General features: G+C 42.6%; 1 protein-coding gene across 1 annotated transcript; it reads left to right on the top strand.

Moving 5' to 3' along the window:
• Positions 1–517: 517 nt before the first annotated feature.
• Positions 518–6,621, top strand: tgm5l (transglutaminase 5, like). Its single transcript, XM_048255170.1, has 15 exons — positions 518–618; positions 857–1,036; positions 1,226–1,465; positions 1,718–1,836; positions 2,009–2,137; positions 2,439–2,616; positions 2,782–2,917; positions 3,014–3,117; positions 3,702–3,941; positions 4,203–4,265; positions 4,392–4,424; positions 4,533–4,742; positions 5,128–5,285; positions 5,467–5,603; positions 6,230–6,621. The coding sequence occupies exons 1-15, from the start codon at positions 612–614 to the stop codon at positions 6,378–6,380; spliced, it is 2,085 nt and encodes a 694-aa protein (XP_048111127.1). The 5' UTR covers positions 518–611; the 3' UTR covers positions 6,381–6,621.
• Positions 6,622–25,264: the final 18,643 nt, after the last annotated feature.

The following is a 25,264-nucleotide window of genomic DNA, read 5'->3' as shown; positions in this document are numbered from 1 at the left end:
GTTGTGGTATGTATAGTCACTGGGGTGGGAGGTGTATTAATTTGACAGCACAATGCTGTGTTTTTCACTAATTGTCTTATTAACGCTTCCAATCATATATCTGGTCAGGTGACCATCTGAAAGGTACATTTGTACTTGTGTGTTTTTTTATATCTGGTTTATGTCTGAGGAAAGACATGGCTCGAACACCATGCAATTAAATATTTCTTGGGAGCTAAGTTTTGTGTACAGACTTTATTGTTATTGCTATGGCTTTTGCTTTGATCCAGCACCCTAAGCTTTTAGTACTTGGATGTGTGCCTTTCAACCCACATTCCCACAGTTGTTTATTTTTTGGCCCATTTCCTTCCTGCGGTTATTATGACGTCCTGACTTGCATGACTTAAACTACATTCTCTTATGCCTCACCTGATTGCGAAATCGGCCAGACCTGGATGGTGTATAAATGGGAATATCACTGAAAGAAGAATGTCAACATTTCGTCCCCTCCTTCCACACCATGTGTGAACCCCTCCTGTCAGGGTGTGGCCGAGAGAAAGTGCCTAAATACAGGACAGTGGCAGCAACACCACCACAAACCGCAACCTGCTCACACAGCACAAAGAGATCTCATGGAAGGTAGGTGGTTTGGGGTTTTATACGGGAGATTAGGATTTGTTCTACACCACAGAACCACAGAAATTAGGGCTTTAGCACATAAGTGCCTCGTTGGTTTCCTTCTCGTGCTTTAATTTAGTCCAGTCGTTTATTTTCACCTCATTTGTCCTTGTTCTTGTATTGTTAAATATCACTAACATGAAAACTCTTGCTGGAGTGGAAACCTAATTTGCATGTTTTCCTTTTTCTCCTTGTGCAGATTTGACGATTCAGTTTGTTAACTGGGACAAGGAGGAGAACGTGGAGAGCCACAGAACAGAGGGTCTGGATGGAGAGTCCCTGGTGGTGAGAAGGGGACAGCCCTTCAAAGTCAGTCTGAAGCTGGGGGGCAGAGGCTACGACCCAGCCAAACACAGACTCTTCTTTAAAATTCTATTAGGTGTGCTACTGCTCTGTCATGCTATGTCAGTCTCTCTCTCTCTCTCTCTCTCTCTCTCTCTCTCTCTCTCTCTCTCTCTCTCTCTCTCTCTCTCTCTCTCTCTCTCTCTCTCTCTCTCTCTCTCTCTCTCTCTCTCTGTGTGTGTGTGTGTCTGAGTATGCAGCACCTTACCTGTCTCTCCCTCCTCAGGCAACCTGTATGTCCAGATCCCTGTGGCGTTCTCCAAGCAGTTAGAGCGCCCTGACTGGGCTGCCTTCTTCCAGGCTGAGAGCTTGGCATTCGACCCTCAGAACGTGTCCGTGTACCTGTGCACCCCCGCCTCCGCCCCTGTGGGCATATACCAGCTCGAGCTGAGCATACTCTCCCCGTACTATCACAGGGTCTACAAGGTGGGGTCGTTCACCCTGCTCTGCAACCCATGGCTCAAAGGTGAGCTTGGAAACCACTGGATATAAGTGGTTAACTGTGCTTAATATACTTAGAGGGTTTTTTACTACTACATGTTGTAGTACTTGTCATGTGGATATGGTTTTCCCTTTTGTTTGGTGGTATAGATGGTTTAAAATCAATGTGACTGGTAAAGAAAAGTGCCTAACATCTGGAGGTTTTGCAATTGCCCCAGTCACTAGTGTTTAAAGGTTCGACAAGTTAATGTAACCTATGTTGTTCTGTCTTTTACAGAGGATTCTGTGTATATGCCCTTGAAGAGCCATAGAGAGGAATATGTCCAGAATGACTTTGGTTTGTTGTATATGGGCACGCCCAGCAACAATGTGGCCAGACCATGGTCTTTTGACCAGGTGAGACATTCCTCTCTGTCTTGCATTATGCCTTATTCATCACGGATCATTGAGATGTTGAGTTTTTTTTCTGTCGTTGACGTTTGAGCTGCATTGTTCTGTCAAGTCCCATGTATACTCTGAATCAAATACTCACACTCTGATCATGTGCGTTTGTCTGTCTGTGTTTTAGTATGAGGCAGACATCTTACAAATCTGCATGAAGCTTCTTGACGTAAGCCCTCAGCACCAAAAGGACTGGAAGGCTGATTACCTGAGCCGCGGTGACCCGGTCTACATCGGCCGAGTGGTGTCTGCCATGGTGAGCGTGCCATCTGTGTCTTACCTCCATCCCATAGCACTGCTACTCCAATCGAATGCTGCTAACACATCACGGATCTGAGTGTCCATGGGGACCTGGATTTAATTCGGACCCAAAGACATTTCCCAATTCCACCCCCATCTCTCTCTCCCATTCGATTCCTGTCTCCACTTCTCCACTCTCTACTGTTTCCATAAAACATTCTTAATTGTTTTTTTTAAAACAAGTAAAAACTTCTGCATTCATAAAGTATTCTTGATAGCATTCCATTCTTAATTGCATTTACCTTCTGTGATTTCAGATTAATTCTCAGGATGACCAGGGAGTCCTGATGGGCAGATGGTCAGGGAGCTACAGTGATGGTGTCCACCCAACCAAGTGGACAGGGAGTGGGGACATTCTAAAGCAGTGGGCTGCATCCAACTTCAGTCCGGTTAAATATGGCCAGTGCTGGGTCTTTGCTGGAGTCATGTGTACTGGTAAGGCATGGCCTGTTCCTCCATGATGATCTTTGTATCCACATGAGAAGAATTATGTTAATATCCTGCTATGTGAAAAAAACATACAATACAATTTCCTGCGTAGATATACTGTGACTACATTGTTATGAGTTTGGAATGGGAACGGTTGTTTTTTGCTTACAGTTATGAGGGTGCTGGGGATTCCTTGTCGCGTAATCACCAACTTCAACTCGGCCCACGACACCAACGCTAACCTGGTGATTGAGGAGTATTACTCCGTCATGGGGGAGAAGCTGCCTCGCAGCAACGACAGCATCTGGTGAGTTCTCCTCAACCACAGTGCACGCTCTTACACACCATGCCACACCAGTATTCCTTTTGTTCAAAACACCATCTTGTCTTCATCCCATCTCAGGAATTTCCACGTGTGGGTGGAAGGCTGGATGAGACGTAAGGATCTGGGAATGGCGTTTGATGGATGGCAGGTGCTAGATCCCACCCCTCAGGAGAGGAGTTCAGGTCAGAGGTCAAGCTTAGTTGTGTTTATCCATTGGATGCCATGAGTTCTGCATGACTGGCCCTGTTTGGACCTTTGATACTTGTGGTCATTTGTTCCTGGCGAAGCCTACGTATATTTGACAGATCTAAACAAATCTATATTGTCCCACATATTGTCTTTGGTTTGATCAATTATTTGATAGATGGTTTTATATTGAGGTTTTATATTGGGGCGGTGGTAGTGTAGTGGTTAAGGAGCTGGGCTAGCGTGCAGTAGCCTGAAAGTTGTCGGTTCAATTCCCGGCTTCCACCGTTGTGCCCTTGAGCAAGACACTTAACCCCAAGTTGCTCTGGGGACAATGTGATCCCTTGTAATATAGCTGACATATGTAAGTCACTTTGGTGTCTGCTAAAATGTAATGATCTGCCTTTTAGTTGGATTTGCAGCTAGATTATTCCATAAACCTTTTCTATTTATCTTGGAATTAACCTTTTTTCTTTTCATTACTCACCTGTGAACAGCTCAGTCATTCTTGTGAGGATGAAATATGTAAAAGAACGCATCTGCCTGTCTTTACCTAAATTGATTTGGTTGTGTGTCACAGGTATATTTTGCTGCGGCCCAGCATCAGTGAAGGCTGTGCAGGACAAAGAGCTCCGCATGGTCTACGACGTCCCGTTCGTTTACGCCGAGATGAATGCCGAGGTGCACACCTTCATCGTGTCAGACAATAAGTCCTTCCAGGTGGACGTGGACACAGAGAGAGTGGGAGCGCTCATCTACACTAAGGCTATTGGTACCAATCAACCCCAGGACATCACAGCTGATTACAAAGCTCGGGAAGGTGAGAGAAGTGGCTCAGACACTAAAGACCTTATGATGTATTGCTGGCCAAAGAAAATGAGTTTATTCAGACAGAAAATGTATTATTCATTGCAATCTACTCTACATAACTCAGTGGTTTATCATACACTTTCTTGTTCTTTATAGTTTATTGTTACCAAGCTTGTTACCCATTTTTTTGCGGTTAGCTTACCCAATCAAGAGTCGACTGAATGGTTTGCTTGAGAGCTTTATTAATGGCCTTACTTTTTGGTTTCACCAGCCCCTGTACCATACTCTATGGACGTTCCAGCAAATGGGCCCACTATAATGTCAAGATCACTTGGTAAGTTATTTTATTGAACCAAAACATTATAAACCTGGAATAGAAAACATTGGGGGATGTCTCCTCAATATCAATAACAATCTCATTGGCTGCAGTGTATTTTACCATGTGGCTTCTCCCCTCTAGCTTTCGTACCAGAGCCTGCTGCCTTCAACAGACGTAAGTTTGATTTTTTTTATTCTGTTTCACCACTGACTGCCACGTTGTACAGGTATACATACTAGAAAAAGGACGTCATTAACCCCCTGTCTCATGGTTGTGTCCCAGGACCCAGACAAGGTCTCGCAGTGTCCCTGAAGTTCCAGAATGTACCAGCAGCGGGAGATGACATCTCCTTCGTGGTCGTGGTGGCCAACTTGGAAAACAGCGCCAAAAGACTGAGACAGCACGTGAATGCCCAGGTCAAAGAATACAGCAACCTCCCAGGAGGCACCATCTGGGAGGACCACAGGGTCATGCAGGTCGGCCCTCTCCAAAGTAAGGGGCCACTCAGTCCTGCTCGCTGTCCTATCTCAACATTCCTTCTCCCATTCCTAATGGTTTTCACTCTGAAGACTACACCTAACTGTCCTAACGGCACCTCTAGTTACTTATGCAACAAATGTGACATGTTTGGTTGTTTAGCTACACCCAGACACACCCATATACAAGAGGTGTGCCATGTGTTTGATTGAATGGGGATGTTGTTTTGTAAAGACAGAAATATGTGTGTCAAAGCTCAGCCCATTAATGGCAGCATGAACAGCAATAAGTGGTTTGGTGCGCATTCCATGTAGCATATTCAAGTGTATTTTGTGGATATGAATCTAATTATTCTACTTTGTTTGCAAATATATTTACACTGTTCTGTTACAATCAACAGCTCTGGAGATAGCGCACCAGATACCCTATGAGACATGCAAGGTCCTCGTTGGGGAGGACCTGGTCAATCTGGCTGTGGTGATTGAGGATATGGGGAGTCAGGACCGAGTGTTGGCCTTTGACGAGTTCAACATTGGCAACCCTGAGATCCTCATAGAGGTACGGTGGCCTCACAGGGGACACTCAACACCAGAGCACCTTGCAAAATACAACAATGTATTGTCAACATTGCAAGAAAAAAAGAGTTGTGACCCCAAAAACAAATGGTCAGAGAATCAGAAAATAATTAAATTGCATGTATTTAAAAATTTAGAAGTTTAACATATGTCCCATTTGCCAGGTTCCAAATGCCCAGGAAGTGGTGCTGGAGAAAGAGCACCAGGCCCAGCTGACGTTCAAGAACCCGTTCAGAATGGCCATCGGTGGGGTGCTGACCATAGTCGGTGGCGGCCTGCTGGAGAACAAGATCAACATCAGGTGAGAAATTCACATCAACATGAAGGAATTCACCACTTCACACCATGCAACTGAGGTGTGCCTCAGTAAATATACAGAACAGAACTGTCCCAAGGTTATCATCACATAGTTATAATGTGCCTTGTATTCAGTACCATGTAGGAGTGGCACACGACACAGATCAATGCATGTCTTTGTTGGGTGGAAAGTAGGGCAGTTCCTTGTTCGCTATTTATCCTGGCTGGAATGTCCACATTGTGTTTTGGACAAAGTATTGTTTTAAAGTTTGCCATTCCCCTGAAGCAAAAGCCATAAAATATATAAACTTTGCTGAGTTGCAACATCGGTAATTGTCTGACATGAGTACAGTGGAAACAGTTGGAATGGGAACTATTCACAGAGATGAAGCTCTGATGGAAACGGAGATATGTGTAGACAGGAAGATCAGGTCCTTCCATGTAATGTTGGCATAGGATCAAATGTGTACAATATGTCAGCATGCTGTTGAGATATTGAGGGAAGAATCAAAGGACAGATTCTCATTTTTAAGCCACACTTAAAAATATACTCATTTATAAATTCTATTGCTTGCACTTGGACGTAATGTTGTATGCTTTTTCCATGATGGCAAATGTTATATGTTGCAGGGTCCATCTCAATCCAGGTGAAACCATGCAGAAGACGATCACTTTCAGACCTAAGATGGCAGGAATCAAGATGCTCCATGCCAGCCTCGCCCTATCCAACACGCCAATTGTGGTCCGGGGCTTCCAAACTATTAGAGTCAAACCTATGTAAGGAGGCTCTTTTTGATCACAGCACTTTGCGGACCGCAAATGATTGAATCACCCCGGTACATCACAGTGTACTATTTTAATGATGATTTCTATGGCTGTTTGTGTATTATTATAGAATAATGTGAGTATTTTGTATTGTTAAAGTTATTTATTTATTTTCAGATTTTTAAAGCATATGTATACGTATTTGTACCCAGTTAAACATACTCAGTTATAATTAAATAAACATAAATATTGTCTAACATCATTGTATAATATGTGTTCACTAAATAACACTGCTTGAACATACCATAATTGCACGATTGCCAGAGTTGTCCCACTGACTGATGAAGCCCACAAAGCATAATAGGCTAGTTAAATAAAAGCATAAAGCATGGCTTCCTCGAGGGGGCACTGTGGTTCTTAAAATGAACTCAACTGCACTGACAGGCAAGTCCCAGAGTTCATACTAAGTTTATTACATCTACATGTATATCCTCTGAACATTTCATCGACAGCACACTTCAAAAGTGAATCAAAGACAGGTCGGGCTATAACATTCTATGGACAAATGTTAGTGCTGTTTAATATGCTCCACTGTGGCATTTTGTTAAAGCAACACCAAAGAGTTTTTTATACCTTAAAATAATGTTTCCAAAATCGTTTCAGTGGTTCATCAACTCGTAACAGGGTGAACGGCACTTCTGCATTCGCTTCGCAGCCCTCTATCGGCTATAACCGCACTATGTAAGTTTGCCAGATCGGGTAGCGGATCTGTAGTTCGATGGAATGAGACATAAGAAACTACAAATTTGACTTGCATCTGATGTCGCAATACATCGTACTTTTATAAGTCATGCAAAATATTCTACCTTGTCTGTGGACATCATTATTTGCAAAGCCGGTGCTGGATAAACAAATAGCGTGTGTGCGACAGAGGGAAAGTTCTTTGGTGTTGCTTTAACACCCGTTTTGTTGACAATGGAAATAAATCAATATACAAAACACAATAACACAAACAAACTTACTGAGAGCCAAATATGAGAAACAATGGAGATGCAGCCACTATTGGTGCTACCTTCGTTCACTGAGAATTGAGAGCAACCTTACAAAGTAATAGACCCTCCTTCATCTCATTGAACCTTAGTGCCAAGCCTGATTCTGGAGCGGCACTCGAGGCCGCACCGCCGCAGCAGCACACTCGGCTGCATCTACTGTAAGCCACAGCTCAGGGCGCAGGCTCGCCATCAAAGCGGGGCGATGTGAACTGCTGTGCGCTACTGGCAGCCGACTGGCTTTCTGTGATGCAACCGTCCTCATAGGCAGCTGAGAGGGTATTATCCGTAGCCCTCCCTCAGGAGAGATGAACGCCGGCATGCATTAGAGGCGACCCTCCGCGATCGATCGGCAGTAATGGAGGGCTAATGAGTGCAGAACAGCTCAATGGAGGACCGAGCATGCTTTCCTCGCCCCAGCCCAAAGTTTTCCAAACTTACTCGCCGAGGGAGTTCACAGAGCGATGGATAAGAGATTAATGGGTTGTGTGCGGGATAGAAGAAAGAGGATAGGGAAAGTGAGAAAGGGAGGGATACAGTGAGAGAGGAAGAGAGCCATTTGAGAGGGACCATGGTAGGTAGAGTCAGGAGAGATAGATAGATAGATAGATAGATAGATACGTTATTCATCCCGAGGGAAATGTTAATACAAAAGTCTAGTATGTGATGCATTGACCATGTTAAGGTGTGTGCAATGATGGTGCAAAAGTGAACAGTGCAGGGACTGAACAGTACAATAATTGTGCTTGTTATTAGGCTAAATATCAACTATGACTATGAAAAAACAAGAATGTAAACATAATAGAATCGCTTAACAACCAAGAAAAATAATATAATTTAAGAACAATGTAGAAAAGGGAATACGTTATAAGGTTTAGTCTAGATTACCCGATTGTGTAGAAGGGCAAATGTAGTAAATCAGTCAGGTAGACAGCTGTCAAACTGATATGGTAGGGGCTGAGGTAGACAGGCTCATGCTGAAAAGTCTATTTCTCCCCTCCCCTTTTGTGTGGAATTGAAAAGTTGGATGGCCTTAGGGACAAAGGACCTCCTCAACCTGTCTCTTGAGCATGACAGTGACAGAAGTCTGCCTTTGAACATGCTCCTCTGTTTATTGAGCGTACTGCATAGAGGGTGGCGGTCACTGTCCATGATCGCCAGCATCCTCATGGTCCGTTTCTCTGCAGCAATGATGTTGCAGCGTTTGTACATGTAAGGAGCAGCCTGAAGGGGAAACAGTGTGTGTGTGTGTGTGTGTGAGAGAGAGAGAGAGAGAGAGAGAGAAAGGTTGATTGTGTGTCTGTGCAGATACTGTATGATGGGCATTTACTGTCACTTGCCTTTGAAACTGAGCTACAGTACAATAGCCTCTGCGCCCCAGTGAGCACCATTGAAGCAATCGTGCGTGGGTGTGTAGTGTGTTTCTGTCTGCCTTTTTTGTTGTGTGTGCGCGCGCGTGTTTGTATTCCCTGGTGTCACATTGTGCTGCGACATGCAGCCAGCTGCAGTCGACAGCCGCGTTATCCCAGCCGGATTCCAGACGAGCAAAAGAAGAAGCAGCCAAATGCATACTAAACATCAGGCAGGGCGCTCTGACTCTGACTCACTGCTCCGACTAGCTGCGCCAATCTTTAATTATTAACACGCATTTTCTCTCCTAGCGCTTCATTTGTGCTGAGTTATTGGAGAGAGACAGACATGAAACGGAGACGGTGAAAGAAAGCCGATAGGTTTAGCAAACTTTTCTCTCAACAAGGGAGTTAGTGAGTCAAACTTCTCGCGACAGTGTCGCTATCATTTAAATGGTAGACTACACAGTCATGCAAATAGAACACGTTTAGACACATTAAGAGAAGTTGGACACGTTTTGCATCAATGAAAGCTTTTGGTTTACAACCACCATTCCAAATTCATGGGTTTCATCAGGTCCCTTTCCTCAGGTGTGTAAAATTAACCAAGCACATTGATTAACCTTTAAACACTGTTCGTTGCTACCCACCTTTAGGCTACTGTTCGCGGTCAAATTTGACCGAACAGTTTTAACTGCTCTTAAATACCAATACCATGACAAAAAATTATTTAATAGAACATTATTGTAAACAGACCCTTATTAGAACATTAACATCTACATCACGTGTGTTTGTGTGTGTGGGTGTGTGTGTTTCTGTATGTGCGTGAATGTGTGCGGACACTGTGGTTCACATGCACAGTGGCAACATGACAACATGAACTGTGTGTGTGTAGGTGTGTGTGTGTGTGTGTGTGAGAGAGAGAGAGAGAGAGAGAGAAAGAGAGAGAGAGAGTGTGTGTGTCTGTGTGTATGTTTGTGTGTGTGGGTGTGAGTGTTTCCATGTGTGAAAAATGCATGTGTGTGCAAACATTGGTGGTTTTCCTGCTCATGTGGCACCATGACAACATGAACTGTGTGTGTGTGTGTACATGTGTGTGTACAGTATGTGTCTGTTTGTGTGTGTGTGTGTGGGGTGTGTGTGTTTCTGTGTGTGCATGCATGCCTGTGTATGCGAACATTGGTGGTTCACATGCACAAGTGGCAACATGACAACATGAACTGTGTGTGTGTGTGTGTGTGTGTGTGTGTGTGTGTTATGTGTGTGTGAGTGGGTGTACATGTGTGTGTGTCTGTTTATGGGTGTGTGGGTGGGTGTGTTTCTGTTCACCCCTATTCACGTATGTGCGTGAATGCCTGTGTGGACATTGGTGGTTCACACGTACAAGTGGCAACATGACAACATGAACTGACAACATGTACTGAGTGTGTGTGTGTGTGTGTGTGTGTGTGTGTCTGTGAGTGGGTGTACATGTGTGTGTACTGTATGTGTGTCTGTTTGTGTGTGTGTGTGGGTGTGTGTGCTTCTGTGTGTGCATGCATGCATGCGTGTGGGAACATTGGTGGTAAGTTGTAGGAGTGTGTGTAAGGAGATATATTTTATCTCCTGGATGAAATGTATACTCTTTCCCATTAATTTCCTATGGTGGTCATTTTTGACCGTAAACAAAAAAAGTGTTTCTACGTTGAATAAATCACTCAAAATTCAAAGAAAGAACGAGAATGTTGGAATCAATTTTGTGTATCACCCCTACTATTGATGAATGACTGAACCAGGGCCGGTTCTAGCCTAGCCTGCTACATTTGGGTGGGCAACGTAGCAAAGCGGTCAGATTGGATCAAAATGGACATAAACACAAAACACAAACACAGAAATAAATCGGTAGGCCTACTCAGATCCGGTCCAAGCCCTGATGGCCCTAAGCAGAATTTGATTTGGGGGCCCCCTACCACCTTATCACCACCAGTAATATTGAACATTGTCAGTGCTGGTGATTATATATATATACAGTAGGCCTATATAGCCTATATGTATATTATAATATTGTATTCATTGTAGTTCATATTGGAGTTCATATAATTACAATAGCCTAAAATATTTTGGCATTTAAATATTTCATATTTATTCTTTTTTACTTTTTTAACACCTATCTTTAATGTCATGATTACATTGTATTAGTGGTGCCTTAGTCTAATTGTGCCTTTCAGTTTAAGACTGAGAGTAACTTGTGTCTGTTGCAAGGGAATAGACGAACATTCGGAAGGTGTACCATCTATGGGAAGCTCTGAGGCTAATAAGGCTTCACCTGGAGTTAGCATTCCATTTTGGCATCTCTTTGACAACGAATAACTTTACATCTGAAGCATTTTAAGCTTTTATATGAACCATTTCTATATCTAGAGAAAAACAAAATTGTGTGACTGGCATCATAACCTTGTATCTCACTTTACAGCTCCGTAATAAACTTTTTTTGAAAACCAATGTTAAAATGATGTCATGAGCACTTTTAGTCACACATGAGAGAAGTAACCGTATTTTCTGGATAAGAAACTAAAGGCAGTCTAAGGGAAAGTCCATGGGTAAGCTATTTAGGAAAGCACTGAGGGAACAAACAATTAAATGATATTTTGTTGGGTTGGCACTATGTCAGATCACCTATCAAAAGCTGCACTCTCGGATCAGACTGCGCGTTTTCTTAGCACCTCAATAATATAACTCTCACTAACTTGATGCAAGGGAGAAGCGTATAGTTGTAGTCCGGCTTTGGGTTTACTATCTAATGTGAGTTGCTGCAGCCAAAAGCCAGGCAGGGGCAGTATTTAAAATAAGCATTTCAAATATAAAATAGTATTTTGACATTTGTATTTTATTTTGTTGAAGAAAATACCTTCATATTTTGTATCAAAATACTTTATAGGTAAGGTGTGTCATTTGATAGTTGACTGCCAATACACTCCCTCTCATACCAACCTCATGTTTCATGAAAACTTTAATCATCTAATCGAAACACATGGAACCGGTTATGTGGTTGCCCTGCAACATTGCTCAATCTGGGCATGCATTGACAATGTCAGAGACTTGTCTCCACTTTGTACCCCTTGACAGTTGTGACAGTTTGAGTGCATCTCTGATACAGTATTTAGGCTATGAGATGTAACAGGCAGGTTAGCATAGCATGTCAGCATGTCTTGTAGGCAGAGAAAAGCTGTTGCTCTCAAACACTGTCCACTTAATCAAAAAGAGTCAGGAATAGATTACATAGACAGATAAAGAAGGTCATGCTCCCTTTAAAGATTATTTTTAGTTCTTTCAAAATACAAAACATACATTTTATTTTGATACATGGTGTGGCTAATGCAATGTGTGGTTTATTTTGATAAACTTAAAATTAGGGTATTGGATGTTTTATTTTAAAATACATTTTGATGTATTTTTGCCCATCCCAGCCAACAGCTAGCACTGCAAGGCAGCTACAGTGGTACACTCTGGGGGCATCTTTAAAATCACGGCCCCCAGAGTGTAGCACTGTAGCTGCCTGGCTACTCTAGCTGTTGGCTGCAACAACTTGAGCTAGGTAGCATCGATTGTTTTCGGGAGGTTTTTCTCATACTGACAGTACCCAGTGACCTCAAGAAACAGGAGGCCGGGGGGTCTACAGTACATCCAAGCTGGGTTTGAGGCTGCACACTGCGCAGATGCACAACTGAAAAGAAAAAAACAATTGACTTTGTTTGGGTGGACACCCTGGCCCCTGTCTAGAGCTGGCCCTGGACTGAACCATATAGGCCTATATTAAACTTGAGATGACTCACAGAGCAGCAGGTTAGTGTCACAGCCTCCAGGACCGATGCTGTCTGTATCCCCAAAGCAGACCTCCTGCCATCCTTAGAAGCATTTTGAACCCTAGGAAAACTTACACTGACATTGACCATAAATATAACTCTCTGTCGGTGGCCTAATGTATTATTCTCAGCCTCTCACTCGTGGGTGATATTTCATGCATGCTGCACACACACTTACTAACACACATTGGATTTTGAGATGAAACAGGAAGCCCATTTATTTTGCTTAATTGTATTGTCATGTGAGGCATGCTTCATTAAGTATGTGTCCTGTCCTGCATTCTCTTCGGCTTGCTGTGCTGGTGCTCCGTTTGAGAGTTAGGCTGCAGCAGGAGGCTCTAACATGACTGACTACATTGTCTCAGCACCTTGCCTCGCTACCAAAAATAGTACCCCTCACCGGGTAGCTTGTCAGTGTCTCCAGAGAGGGACAACCTTGAGATAATCCGAATGCTTGGGCCTTTTTAAATATGGTGATATGGTGTTGTAGCGAGTAATTCCAATGCCACATCGAGGCACTCAAGCATGTTGAGATAGCACGGCATGAATTAATCATCTCCCTCTCTCTCTCTCTCTCTCTTTCCCTTCTCTCTCACCCCCTCCCCTCTCCACCAAGTCTCTCAGACATGATCTAAAAGCCTCTGTCTGCCTATCCACTGTTCTGCTCCTGATATTAAATAAACTGCGATCTAATTTGAGATAAAAGCTGATTGACTTTGGTTGACCTTCATGCAATCAAAGTGTGAATACCTTGATGGATATCTCACCCCAAAAGACAGAGACACACACACAGACAGGTAGACAGGGAGGAAGAGAAATTAAAAGGTTATGAAAACATTGATAATATCTGTTTGCTCCCTGCTTCTCTCTCTCTCTCTCTCTCTATCTATCCCTCTCATTCTCTCTCTCTCTCTCTCTCACACACACACACACACACACACACACACACACATATATATATATATTCCATTTTATTCTGTATGACTCTACAACCTTTCACACATCTTCTAATGCCTATTTACCTCTTCCACCACAACTAGATATAAGATCATAACAATTCCTTCATTCCATGCTCATAAGAAACATGACCTCAGATTGGTTTTATTTTACTAGCTGACTGGGATATGGTATTCAAAAGCAGAGGGATTCCCAGACTCACATAGTTCCTTGCCATGTGGTTAATTGGCTTAAATGTCAAGTGACATGACAGTGATGTGCATTTAAGGAGCCCAAGCTCATCTCCATAGATAGAGAGCCAAGAACCACGCTGAGCTCTGTTGCGAAACAATAATTATAGAAAGACAGGGAGAAATGGGAAAAAGCTTGAGATGTATGAGGTGTATGTAAATATAATTAATTAGTACACAGAGACAATGCATTTTGTGTCACTTCAGTTCTTTGCATTGCCACTTTGCATGAAATGGAAGATAGTGAGAAAATAGTGATTAATTATATTGTACCATGTTATCACATTTTATCAACTTGTCATTGCGGTTGCTGCTCTTGATGCTCCTCTTTCCCTCTGTGTCCACTGAGGTAAGATGAAAATGGCTGAATGAGTCACACATTGGACACTGAAAATATGTCTATATCTGTTAATTAGGAAACAAATAATAAATCACTGACTACGTCACATTACTGCTGAGAACACGTTGTTCCCTGTGTGAGTATGTTTGTGTGTGTGTGAGAGGGGTGCGGGGGGTTGTGGATGGTGTGCATGTGTTCATGCTTATCATAACAATATAAAATATAAAATAACAAAGAAACAAAGCAACCTTTTGTGACATTTCTATCTCCATATTGATCTGGAATGGACAGAGAAAATGAGTTATTTTGCCTCTGGAAACTGCCCATGCACCAGTCCGCATAGCACTGAGAGTGACTGCAACCTTTGAAGTACTCATGTTCAATGTCAAATCAATCCTTTGTCAAATGTGGCAAAATGTGAAACATGACAAAATGTGGAACATAGATATCTTACCCAACTGCTGTTCCCGCAGTGCACACTCATGGAGGTTTGTCTTTCCTCATGCCCTGATAGTTCTGCTTCACTTTCTCATCAACAATCTAGACCCTTTCAACAATAAAAACAAAAACAATGCTTGAACGTTCTATTTGGGCCCCAATCTACTTCCTCTGCATTAAGATAACATATGGAATGTTAAAACGGAAGTCTTGTGGGGCCAACTATGATGTTGATAATGGAACTCTCTTGAAAGGGTCTATAACTCTAACTAACTTGATGGGGGAGGCGAGGGGCCTTGATTCATTTGCGCGGGCCCTACGCAACATGTGTAGTGTGCGTATAGTTGCGGTCCGGCTTTGGGCCTACTATCTAATGTGAGTTGCTGCAGCCAACAGCCAGGGATGGGCAGTATATAAAATAAGCATTTCAAATATAAAATAGTATTTTGTCATTTGTATTTTATTTTGTCGAAGAAAATGCCTTCATATTTTATATCAAAATACTTTATAGGTAAGGTGTGTCATTTTGTAGTTTAAAAATACTGCCAATAATTTTGGGTAAAATCAATAGCCTACTTTTGGTGATTTTTGGGAGTGCAATATGAAAGTCTTTCACCTCCACTCACCGTGTGCATGGGAGAGCAATATGAAAGTCTTTCACCTCCACTCACCGTGTGCATGGGTGTGCATGCGACTTGGGTATTCCTCCACGAGCAGTTGTGTTTGCCATGCACTTATATGCGTTGATGTGCCCAACACACGTGCTGTTTCTGTATGTTTGAGTGTGTGTGTTGTGGGGGTAAATGTGTACGGAAGCATGTGGTAATGAGATATTGATTGTACTGCTTACACAAGCCCCAGGAAATCCTTGGGTGTGATGGAAAAGACTGACCCTGACCTTAACCCTGGCCATCTCCACAATCGATCGACATTACACCTTTCCACAAACCCCCGACACCTGAATCGATGGCACAGGATTCTCTCCATTCTTCCCATGGAGGACGAGTGCAGCAGAGGATAGGTGGATAGGGATGCTGCAGAGAAAAATAAAAAGGAAGCAAGCAATCTTAGCTTGGGTCTCTATAGCAGGTAATGATTTGACAGCCTTGTGTAGAGGAAAGGGTCTGGAAGGGATATTGTGATCTTATTTAGGCTGGTGGCTGGTAGCTGGTTTGATTTCTCTCTTTCTCTCCCTCTATCTCTCTCTCTCTCTATCTCTCTCTCTCTCCCTCTCTCTCTCTCTCTCTCTATCTCTCTCTCTCTCTCTCTCTCCCTCTCACTCCCTCCCTCCCTTTGCCTCCCTTAGTTATCAGTCTATAAAGGCCCCCAAATATGGCCTGGCAGACCAATAAGGATGTGGAATGGAAAAGAGAAAGCAAAGCAGGTTAAGTAATGAGGTGCTATTGTGAGACTGGGCCTGGTGATTTGAAGAGCACCTCTGCACTCTCATTTACCCGAAAAAGAAAGAAAGGCTCTCTTCACTTCTCTCTGTCAGATAAGACCTCTGCCAGCTTTAACCACGATGCTTGCACTCTTGTCTTTTGACTTTGCTAACACTTTACTTGATGGTTTTCTGTGAGCTTATTCTTCACTTATATAATAACATATCAATAAACTGTCTATAACATACTTTAATTGTATAGCATATTGTCCTGTCAAGTCCACAAATGTCTCTGTTTACGAACATTTTAAAAATGCATGCATTAACATGCATGTATGTAGTCTTAACTATCCTGGGGCTATAGGTAAATGTATGTGGTGTGCAATGACATCAACACTGGGACAATCCAGATATAGAAAATACTATAAAATACTATAGGAAAAACAAGTCTTCATTAAGGAACTGAAGACATTTCTAATGGGTCTGTGTAAAATGAATCAACAAAGACCATATTATCCCCATAGACTATTGAGTTGCCATACACGCTGTCAGGTAATTAAACCATTTAACAAAGCATAAGAAAACTGTAACTTCTCAGGGGCTTTCTTTAATTTCCCAAGCTCCACCGTTAGTGTGGGTGTTTCAGAATCACTTTTAATAAGGTCTTGGCACCATTTCATATAAGATTATCGTCAGATAATACAGAACAGACTTATGCACAGAATTAGCTTATCCACATGACTAAACCAGTCCCTTTTTCTTTGTAGCTGTTGGTTGTTATTTTTCTGCATTTCAATGTGGCGCACCTTCATAAAACTGAGACAAAATGCTGTCACCGTGCTGTGACTGAGTCTATTTATGTGGTAATATTCTCCCACCTGGAGACCATCCATCCTCAGCCCAGTGTTGGAGCAGTTGTAAACCCAACTGTGAATAAGAGATTGCCGTGGCTATTAAAGCCATCCGAGTCATTGCTTCATTACATGTCAAATAATGAGTAGGCCTATCTTTCTAGAAGAGTCTGTGACCAGTATACTTTTTGATTAAGTTTAACCTAATGCTGGGGAGCATTTTGCCAAACTAAAGCTTATCAGCACAAGTTGCAATACTTGGATTTATAGCACTGTGGGACATTTTCTGCAAGCCATACACAATGTTAATGAGTTTGACCTCTTCTGTAGCTCATGCAAGGTTCTTAGAGAAGGTTACACTGGAAGGCCACGGTATCCTTAAAGGAGGGCCATTGACAACAGCATGAGACGTTACAAGAGAAAAAGACAAGGCAACAAAGACAAGACTGTCTCGACTGTTCATATTCAGTCTCTCAGCACAGTGAAGAGACATTAGCAGAATGTACACATGAAGCAAGCTCTAGGCTAAAGCCATTGTCTTGTTTACGCATGATGTTGCTAACCTTGACGGTGCAGGGTAAGCTAGCACACAGTAATGTATTCAGCACACTTCATTAAGCCACTCTCCCTGAGGAAGTTACAATGGGCCCCAGTATGCTAATCTATCAGAGGTCATTTGGGAAATGGCCTTTCTGTGTCAACATATATTTGTGTGTGTGTGTGTGTGTGTAAGGGAGAGAGTGAGAGAGAAAGAGAAAATGAGAATGTGTGTGATTGTATATACTGTACATTGTGTCCTGACATATTATTTCACATAATGATTGCAAAATTACTTTTAAATAGCCGGTACTTTGTGAGACTTTGTGTGTTACAGTGGAGTGTGTGTATGTGTGTGTGTGTATGTGTGTGTGTATGTGTGTGTGTGTGCGTGTGCTCTTGAGTGTGTGTGTGTGTTTGTGAAAGTGCATGTGTGCGTCTTTTAATGGTAATCACTGCAGGGTCACTCAATAATGGCCACGCGGCCTCGAAAGCCGGCTCTATTAACCTGCCTGGGCTAATAGAGGTGATTCTCTGCTTAATTGAATGGAGGTGGTGCAGTATGCTAGAGTGCAGAGGCTTGCGTGTCCATTGCTTATGTTTCAGAGCATATGTTGCTTTCATTTCAGTGATCAAGTCAAGGGAACTAATATGCCTGCCTGTTTGACTGCAGTGTGAGTTAAGTGGGAGTTTGTGGTGACTTTCCATCATATAACAGATCTTACCATGTCATGGACATGTCATGGAAAATATCCTGCAGACATTGGGACTGTTGATATCCATTGGCACAACACTGTCATCTTACCGTTATCAGTGAATGCCATGAACTTTCTCAGAGTATTAGAGGTCATAATAGTTTATATCACATGATAAGTTGTAATAACAGCAAATATTTTCAGAGCTGTCAACAATCAAAACTGTACTACTTATGACAGGATATGGTATTTGTCATGGCATTTTTGTGATATGTGGGTTACACCCAGAACATAGAGCAGGTGTCCATATGGCATTATGCAGCATGTGTGTTAATGAGTATGTCTGTAACAGGGTGTTATATGACTTGTTATAATGCTCCATGCACTAGCGCATAGGGCTCAATAAATACAATCAGTAACACTTCTCTTTGAAGGCCATTGCTATAAAGATTTATACATGTTCATAAGCCAGTATAATGTGATCACAAGTCATTATAATACTTGTTATAATCATTTACAAACACACATGAGACTACAGCAATGTTCCTAATGCATTATGACCTGTTGCTTTAGTGTTTTATAACTAATGGTTATATCAGATTACCGCAAAACCTTGATTAATAGCTCAGACTTTTTTTGCTTCAATTGCCAAATTTATCCTGCTTACCGGTACATTTGGGACAGGCGTCTATATGGGCCAGACCTTTAATTCATTTCACACAAAACTTTTGCTCAGCAAAGATGGGAAATAATATCAAATTGATTATTCAAAACAATATAAATATTTGCCTACTATATAAAAAATAGGCTATCCAATAACGCTATCAAATAATATCAATTACAAGTCATTCATTTGATCTAGCTCTGAGAGTCGGAGTTCTCTAACCGAACCTCATGCACACACAGAAAGAGAATGAGATCTGTATCTGAAGTCTGAAAGGTTGAAATTGAGGAATGGATGCATAATTAGGCTTCATGGCCACCAAAGGTAGGGAGTCACCACTTCATTTCACCTGTCTTTACCTTTACCTTGAACTGAACGACTGAATTGTGTAGAATCTAACTAATCTAATGATAGCATTTCCATATGGACAGAGGTTTAAACATTTAGACACTCTGGCTAACACTATCTTTCATCAGTGGAAAATAAGTGTTTTAAGCAGTGCTTCTACTCTAACATTTATGTATGTGATGTAAGCAGCATTGAACTAGCCCAATCAGGTGATCTGATGAGCTTTGAGAAGTTTTATACAACCAATTTGAACCAAACAACTGGCATAAAAAACAGACCAGGCCTCTAATTGAGATTTGCCTTTTTTTGTCCAAACCTGTAGTCAGTCACAACAGACCAGTGAAGGGGGCCTGCTTCTAATTGGGACTCGGCTTTTAATCAATCAAGTCTTACGTTATATCGTTATTATATTTATAAAAAATGTCATGTCATTTTGCATAATGCACGTCCACTCATAACTACACCCCTTTGTTCCTCTGTCACTGATGCATTTTAACTTCTGCTTTGTGATTTCACAAGATGGAATATCATGTTTAATCTGACACACCATGTCACCAAGTAAAAGACAAAAATGTCAGTCAGTATAAAAAAGTCAGTATAAAATATCATCAGGTGGGTATAAAGCAGTAAAGACCAATAATAAGACATGGTCAGATGTAATTGTTTGTTGTTAGTAAAGTAAGAGATGAGAGTTGAAGTGTTACCGATGTGCAAGTGTATTTGTACATGCACTCATGTAAAACCCAATACATGTGTGAGAATCAGCCAGTGTTGTATTGTGTACTGTAGGTAACTGGTTGCACTTTAGGACTGAGCGGGAGTGAGTTTGTTGTTGCTTCCTTGTTCTGCTGTTCATGTGGACTGTGAAGCTGCTGGTGTTGTTTGTGCTTGTTCCCTTGGCGATATTTTTTTTCCCTGGCGGCTGCTCTTTTGTCAGCAGGTGACAGGGTCGCCGGCTTGACTGATGGTGCGTCGCGGCGGGACAGACGGATGTTGGGTGACGGATGGCCCGTGCCACACTCCGGTACGGACCCGCTCACCGCGGAGGAAATGATCGATGCGGCGGCTAATTTTAAACACCGTGAACTAAATCGCCCCAGTCAGACACTCTGTGTAGAAACTGGGACACAGCTGGTGAGTTTAGATAACACACACACACAGACACAGAGACACGGCCTACACACTAACACACACGCACACACACAAACACACACACACACACACACATGCACACACACACACACACACACACACACACACACACAAACTCATACACATGGCCTACACACTAACACACACACACACACACACACACACACACACACACACAGAGACACATATACACGGCCTACACACTAACACACATGCATACACAAGCTCACACACACACGCACACACACACGCGACACACACACACGCACACACACACACACACACACACACACACACGCACACACACACACACACACACACACACACACACACACACACACACACACACTAACCAGCCTACAGCCTATACTTACTTACCCACATTCACACAGTGCACTTACTTTCACAAGAGCAGATGCACAAATACACACATAGTGAATAAAAAATACAGAAGAACAAGTGAAAAAGGAAAAAAAAGAAAAAAGATGTGTGTGTGCATGCAAGTGTGAGGTAGGTTTGGCAGGAGGCATTTTCTGGACAGGTGGAGATTTGATGCAAGCCTTGATGAATGGTTACCGGCATTACAGGGGCAGGAGGGGCTTTGTAGGGTAAGGACGGAGGGCTGGTCCTTGACAGGCTCTGTTGTCAAACACGTGCGCGGAATAAATCTGAATAAATGAGCGTTGAAGACGAGGCAGGAAAAAACAACGGCGCAGACAGTTTGCCTGTGCGTGCGAGTGGAGCGCCGGGTGAGCCAAAGGGCGTGACTGACAGGCTACAAATGTGCTCTTGGCTCCGATCACATGCAATGTTATGGATCATATACCTGTTGGGTCAAGCCATTTATTATAGTGCAGAATAAAGGGGGGGTAAAATGCTGCTGGCCCTTTTATGACTAGAGGACTCCCTGGAAAGAGGGGGTCGGCGTGAATGGCACATTCAGCATGGCTGATTCTGAGAACTGATTAATGCTCTGTGAAGGTGGCAGTGGTGGAGAGAGACACCGCTAAGAGATGAAGGGAGGATGAGGTGAGGAAGAGAAGAGAGAAGAAAGGGAAAGAATGTGAAAGGAGGAATTATATATAAATATATATATATATATAGAGAGAGAGAGAGAGAGAGAGAGAGAGAATGCAAAAATAACTTATCATGTTTTGCAAACAGGGAAGGTAAGATTCAATTCACATATTTTACTGCAAACATCTTGTAACCCTCTTGCATGATGTAACATGATATTGTTGTTGTTAGTGGTGTCCAGTAAATAACAATGGTGCTAATGGTACCATGTTATGTCTCTGTATTGCAATAGCCCGTCACTATTGCAAATAAATAGTGATTGAATACTGTAGGTGTGGATTTGCAGGGTCTTCAGTGGGCTGAGAGATGATCTACTCATGTTTTTAAGAGAATTTCTTCATCCTCGCTGTTCCATTATGTCATTATAATGACATACAGTAATAACCTAGTAAGTGCTGAACGATCATCCTGGTATCCATGGTGTCACAGTCTGACACACACACACACACACGTCCTCCGGGCTAATGTTGACCTTTCCAGAGGTCAAGTATGTTGCTTGCACAGTATTGGTGTTTGTCATATTAAGTGTAACTGATAAGGGTCCAAATCACACACATCAGAGAGCACTGCCCAAGGCTGGACAAGATGCATAGAAATGGCTGCCGCCGCTGTGGTAATTACTGTCATAGTGTAACTCAGGAGTCTGACAGTGTGCTTTTGGGCTGTATTAACGATTGCCAGGCCTGAGGCTTGCAACCATTTATCTAGAGGAGACGTAATAATAACCCAGTCTGACGAATGGCCCAGTCCCGTCTGCCGGCCGCACTTCCATTTAATGAATAAATGACATCATAAATGTTCAATAAAGTCTTAGCCCCCTGCTCCGCCATCATTACCTTCTGTCAGTGGAGTATGAGTGCTACTCCGCCATCGTTACCTTCTGTTTGAGGAGTATGGACGCTGCTCTGGTATCGTTACCTTCTGTCTGCAGTGCTCTGGCATCGTTACCTTCTGTCTGAAGAGTAAAGGGCGCTACTCCGCCATCGTTACCTTATGTTTGAGGAGTATGGACGCTGCTCTGGTATCGTTACCTTCTGTCTGGAGTGATCTGGCATCGTTACCTTCTGTCTGCACTGCTCTGTTATCGTTGCCTTCTGTCTGAAAAGTAAAGGGCGCTACTCCGCCATCGTTACCTTCTGTTTGAGGAGTATGGACGCTGCTCTGGTATCGTTACCTTCTGTCTGCAGTGCTCTGGCATCGTTACCTTCTGTCTGCACTGCTCTGTTATCGTTACCTTCTGTCTGAAGAGTAAAGGGCGCTGCTTTGGCATCGTTACCTTCTGTCTGCACTGCTCTGTTACCGTTACCTTCTGTCTGCAGTGATCTGGCATCGCTATCTTCTGTCTGTGCTGCTCTGGCATCGTTACTTTCTGTCTGTCTGAGGAGTATGGGCGCATGTATGTCAGCACTCACTAGCTGCAGGTGTTTGTTCAGTTTGCAGTCAAATCACCTTGCAATAGAGCTCACTGGGGATCCGTAAGAACACCAAGAACACGTATGAACACACAGAGGTGCTAATGGGTCTCTGTTTATTCACAGACCTCAAACCAGGAGCAATTGGGGGGGATGCAAATTCAGGAATCATGGGGAATGATTTCAAGCAATTTAATACAGCACACCAAAATGAAAGTGCAAAACATAATGGATTAAAAAAATAATTGGAATGAGAAGTGTGTGTGTGTGGCCTTTATATATGTGTGTGTGAATGTGAGCAAGAGAGAGAGAGAGATATGTTTTTTTCTCTACTATTCAGAGTTTTGATTTGAATGGTCTATGTGGGAGTACATTTCAAAGCTCTGGAGGAGAGTAATCTTTCACCCTCTCTCACCTCCAATTTCAGCCTGCGGCTGAGACGCGTTCCATAAACCACCTGAGGTCTCTCTCTCTTTCTCTCTCTCTCTTTCTCCTCCATCCTCTCTCTTTCTCTCTCTCTCTCTCTCTCTCTCTCTCTCTCTCTCTCTCGCATTCTCTCTCCAGCAAGAGCAGTTCCGACAGGCCCATGAAGGGCTTTAAATGTGATTAATAAAATCTTGAAATACATTGGGAGTGCCAGTGGCACAGTAAAGAGGCCATGGAGTTATGAGGAGCGTCATGTTTGCTCAGGTCTGAGCTCTTCACTGCAGCTGTAACGGATGGAACAGTAACGGTCACTGGATTGTTTATGATTTAGCAAATTCATGTGAATTTGACGATAACACCATAACAACTGCTACAAGAGTGAATCCACATGCACTGATGACACACACATTCTTATTAAAAAGGGAAATGAGTATTCTAGATTACCTCAACATCAACAATTAAGTGGTTGTTTCTTCTGAGTCTCTCTATACGTCTAGTTTCTTTCTACTAGGTGCAGTCAGCGATCACATTTCCAATTTTTTGTCACATTCAGCAATAATCTCCTTACGATCCACTAGCTGCCCATTCCATGTCTCTCAGCCCAGGCTCCGAAAACAAACTTAAACAAACAAAGTGAGGGCAGCCTATCCCCCAAACAAAAACGAAACCCTGTGTGTAGTTTCTCTGGGAATACTGAAGGGAGGGGTGAGCTACCTCTCTGGTGTGTTTCGTTTGGTCCTTGGTTAATACGTTGTTTTGGACAAAAGCATCTGATAATAATTTTAAATAAACAAAAACATAAATAAATGCGACTTCCTGTGCAATCGCTGACTGCACCTGCATTAAGTATTTAAAACACTTGTTTGTAAAGTTAAAAAACTCTAAATCAACTAATTTCATTAGAAACCAGCTGGAATGGTCAGAAAACATGGCCGTTCCATGAGGGAGAGGTTGTGGAAAAGAAAAAAATATTGGATTTCAAAAGGTCTGAAAAAGCTGCACTCACTCAACAAAGCAGACCACAGAAACAAGACCATGGATGGGGAAGGGTACGGGAAAAAGAAAGGAAAATCCATACATTGCAATCCATATGTTGCTCCCCATAGGACTAAACAGTGGACTCAATAAAGAATCACAAACACTTGCTCCACACAGTCTGTGTATGCATATATCACTCTCACAAGGATTTCACACAACTGAAAACTAACTAAATAAGCAACGTATATACATCAAAGTCAGTATTTGAAGGAGGCATCTTTGTAGTAGCCTACTGTACCTAAAAGAACATAAAGAAGACACTCTGCCCCTTGAGTGAAAATAGGTAATGAAAATAGGTAATCCACAAAAGAGGAAGAAGGCATAAATGTCAAAGAGGGAAGCACCCTCCCCTAGAAATCTATAGCCTAGGAGAAGTGTGCTCCCTCAATGGAAAAAAGCAATATAAGACAATTACCCATTCGAATAGAGTCTTGCATGCGCACACACACACACACACACACACACACACACACACAAACACACACACACACACACAGCCTCTCAAAACATTAAATTTAAAACAACAGAGAAATAGAGAAAAACAATGGCTGTGACTACACCATGAATCAGATGACTGGTTAATTGACAGCAACCAAAATCATCCACTTCGGAGTTCCCTGATTTAGCATCCTCATCCAGATCACAACCTAAGCCTAAAGCCAGTGCTCCTCTCTTCATCTTCACTTTTGACCATGGTCAATAATACATTCACAGCCACCACATTAACTGATTACAAATTGGCATCACTATTGTAATATGTAAGGGATAATGTATAAAACGCCGGTCATTATTGGGAAAATAAGTCCGGGCTGACTGACCGGACCCGGCGTGCAGCAGAGGGTCTTTGTTCCGCCCTGAAGGGACTTATTTTCCCAATAATGACCGGCGTGCCTATATATCCCGCTTTTATTACACGACTACTTGCCAAAACGAAATAATAAACTCCCCACGATGACTTTAGCCTACATAGCCTAGCCTATTTGTTACCGTTCATCGTGGCATTTGGTGAGAAACAAATAGTTTGCAACAACACACGCTGAACTCGCTCAAACATTCTTTAGAACACAGCTGATCAACCGTCTGCTTTCACTTTTGAATGAAGTTCCAATCCTTG

This window comes from Alosa alosa, chromosome 10 (genome assembly GCF_017589495.1).
Source record: "Alosa alosa isolate M-15738 ecotype Scorff River chromosome 10, AALO_Geno_1.1, whole genome shotgun sequence".
In the NCBI taxonomy this organism is placed as follows: domain Eukaryota; kingdom Metazoa; phylum Chordata; class Actinopteri; order Clupeiformes; family Clupeidae; genus Alosa; species Alosa alosa.
The sequence above is the reverse complement of the archived record's forward strand: the minus strand, read 5'-3'. Positions and strand labels throughout refer to the sequence as shown.

Coding starts and splice junctions, on each gene's coding strand:
- tgm5l (XM_048255170.1), top strand. Junction 2,918..3,013: donor CGCAGCAACGACAGCATCTG/GTGAGTTCTCCT, acceptor ATCCCATCTCAG/GAATTTCCACGTGTGGGTGG. Junction 3,118..3,701: donor CCCTCAGGAGAGGAGTTCAG/GTCAGAGGTCAA, acceptor TGTGTGTCACAG/GTATATTTTGCTGCGGCCCA.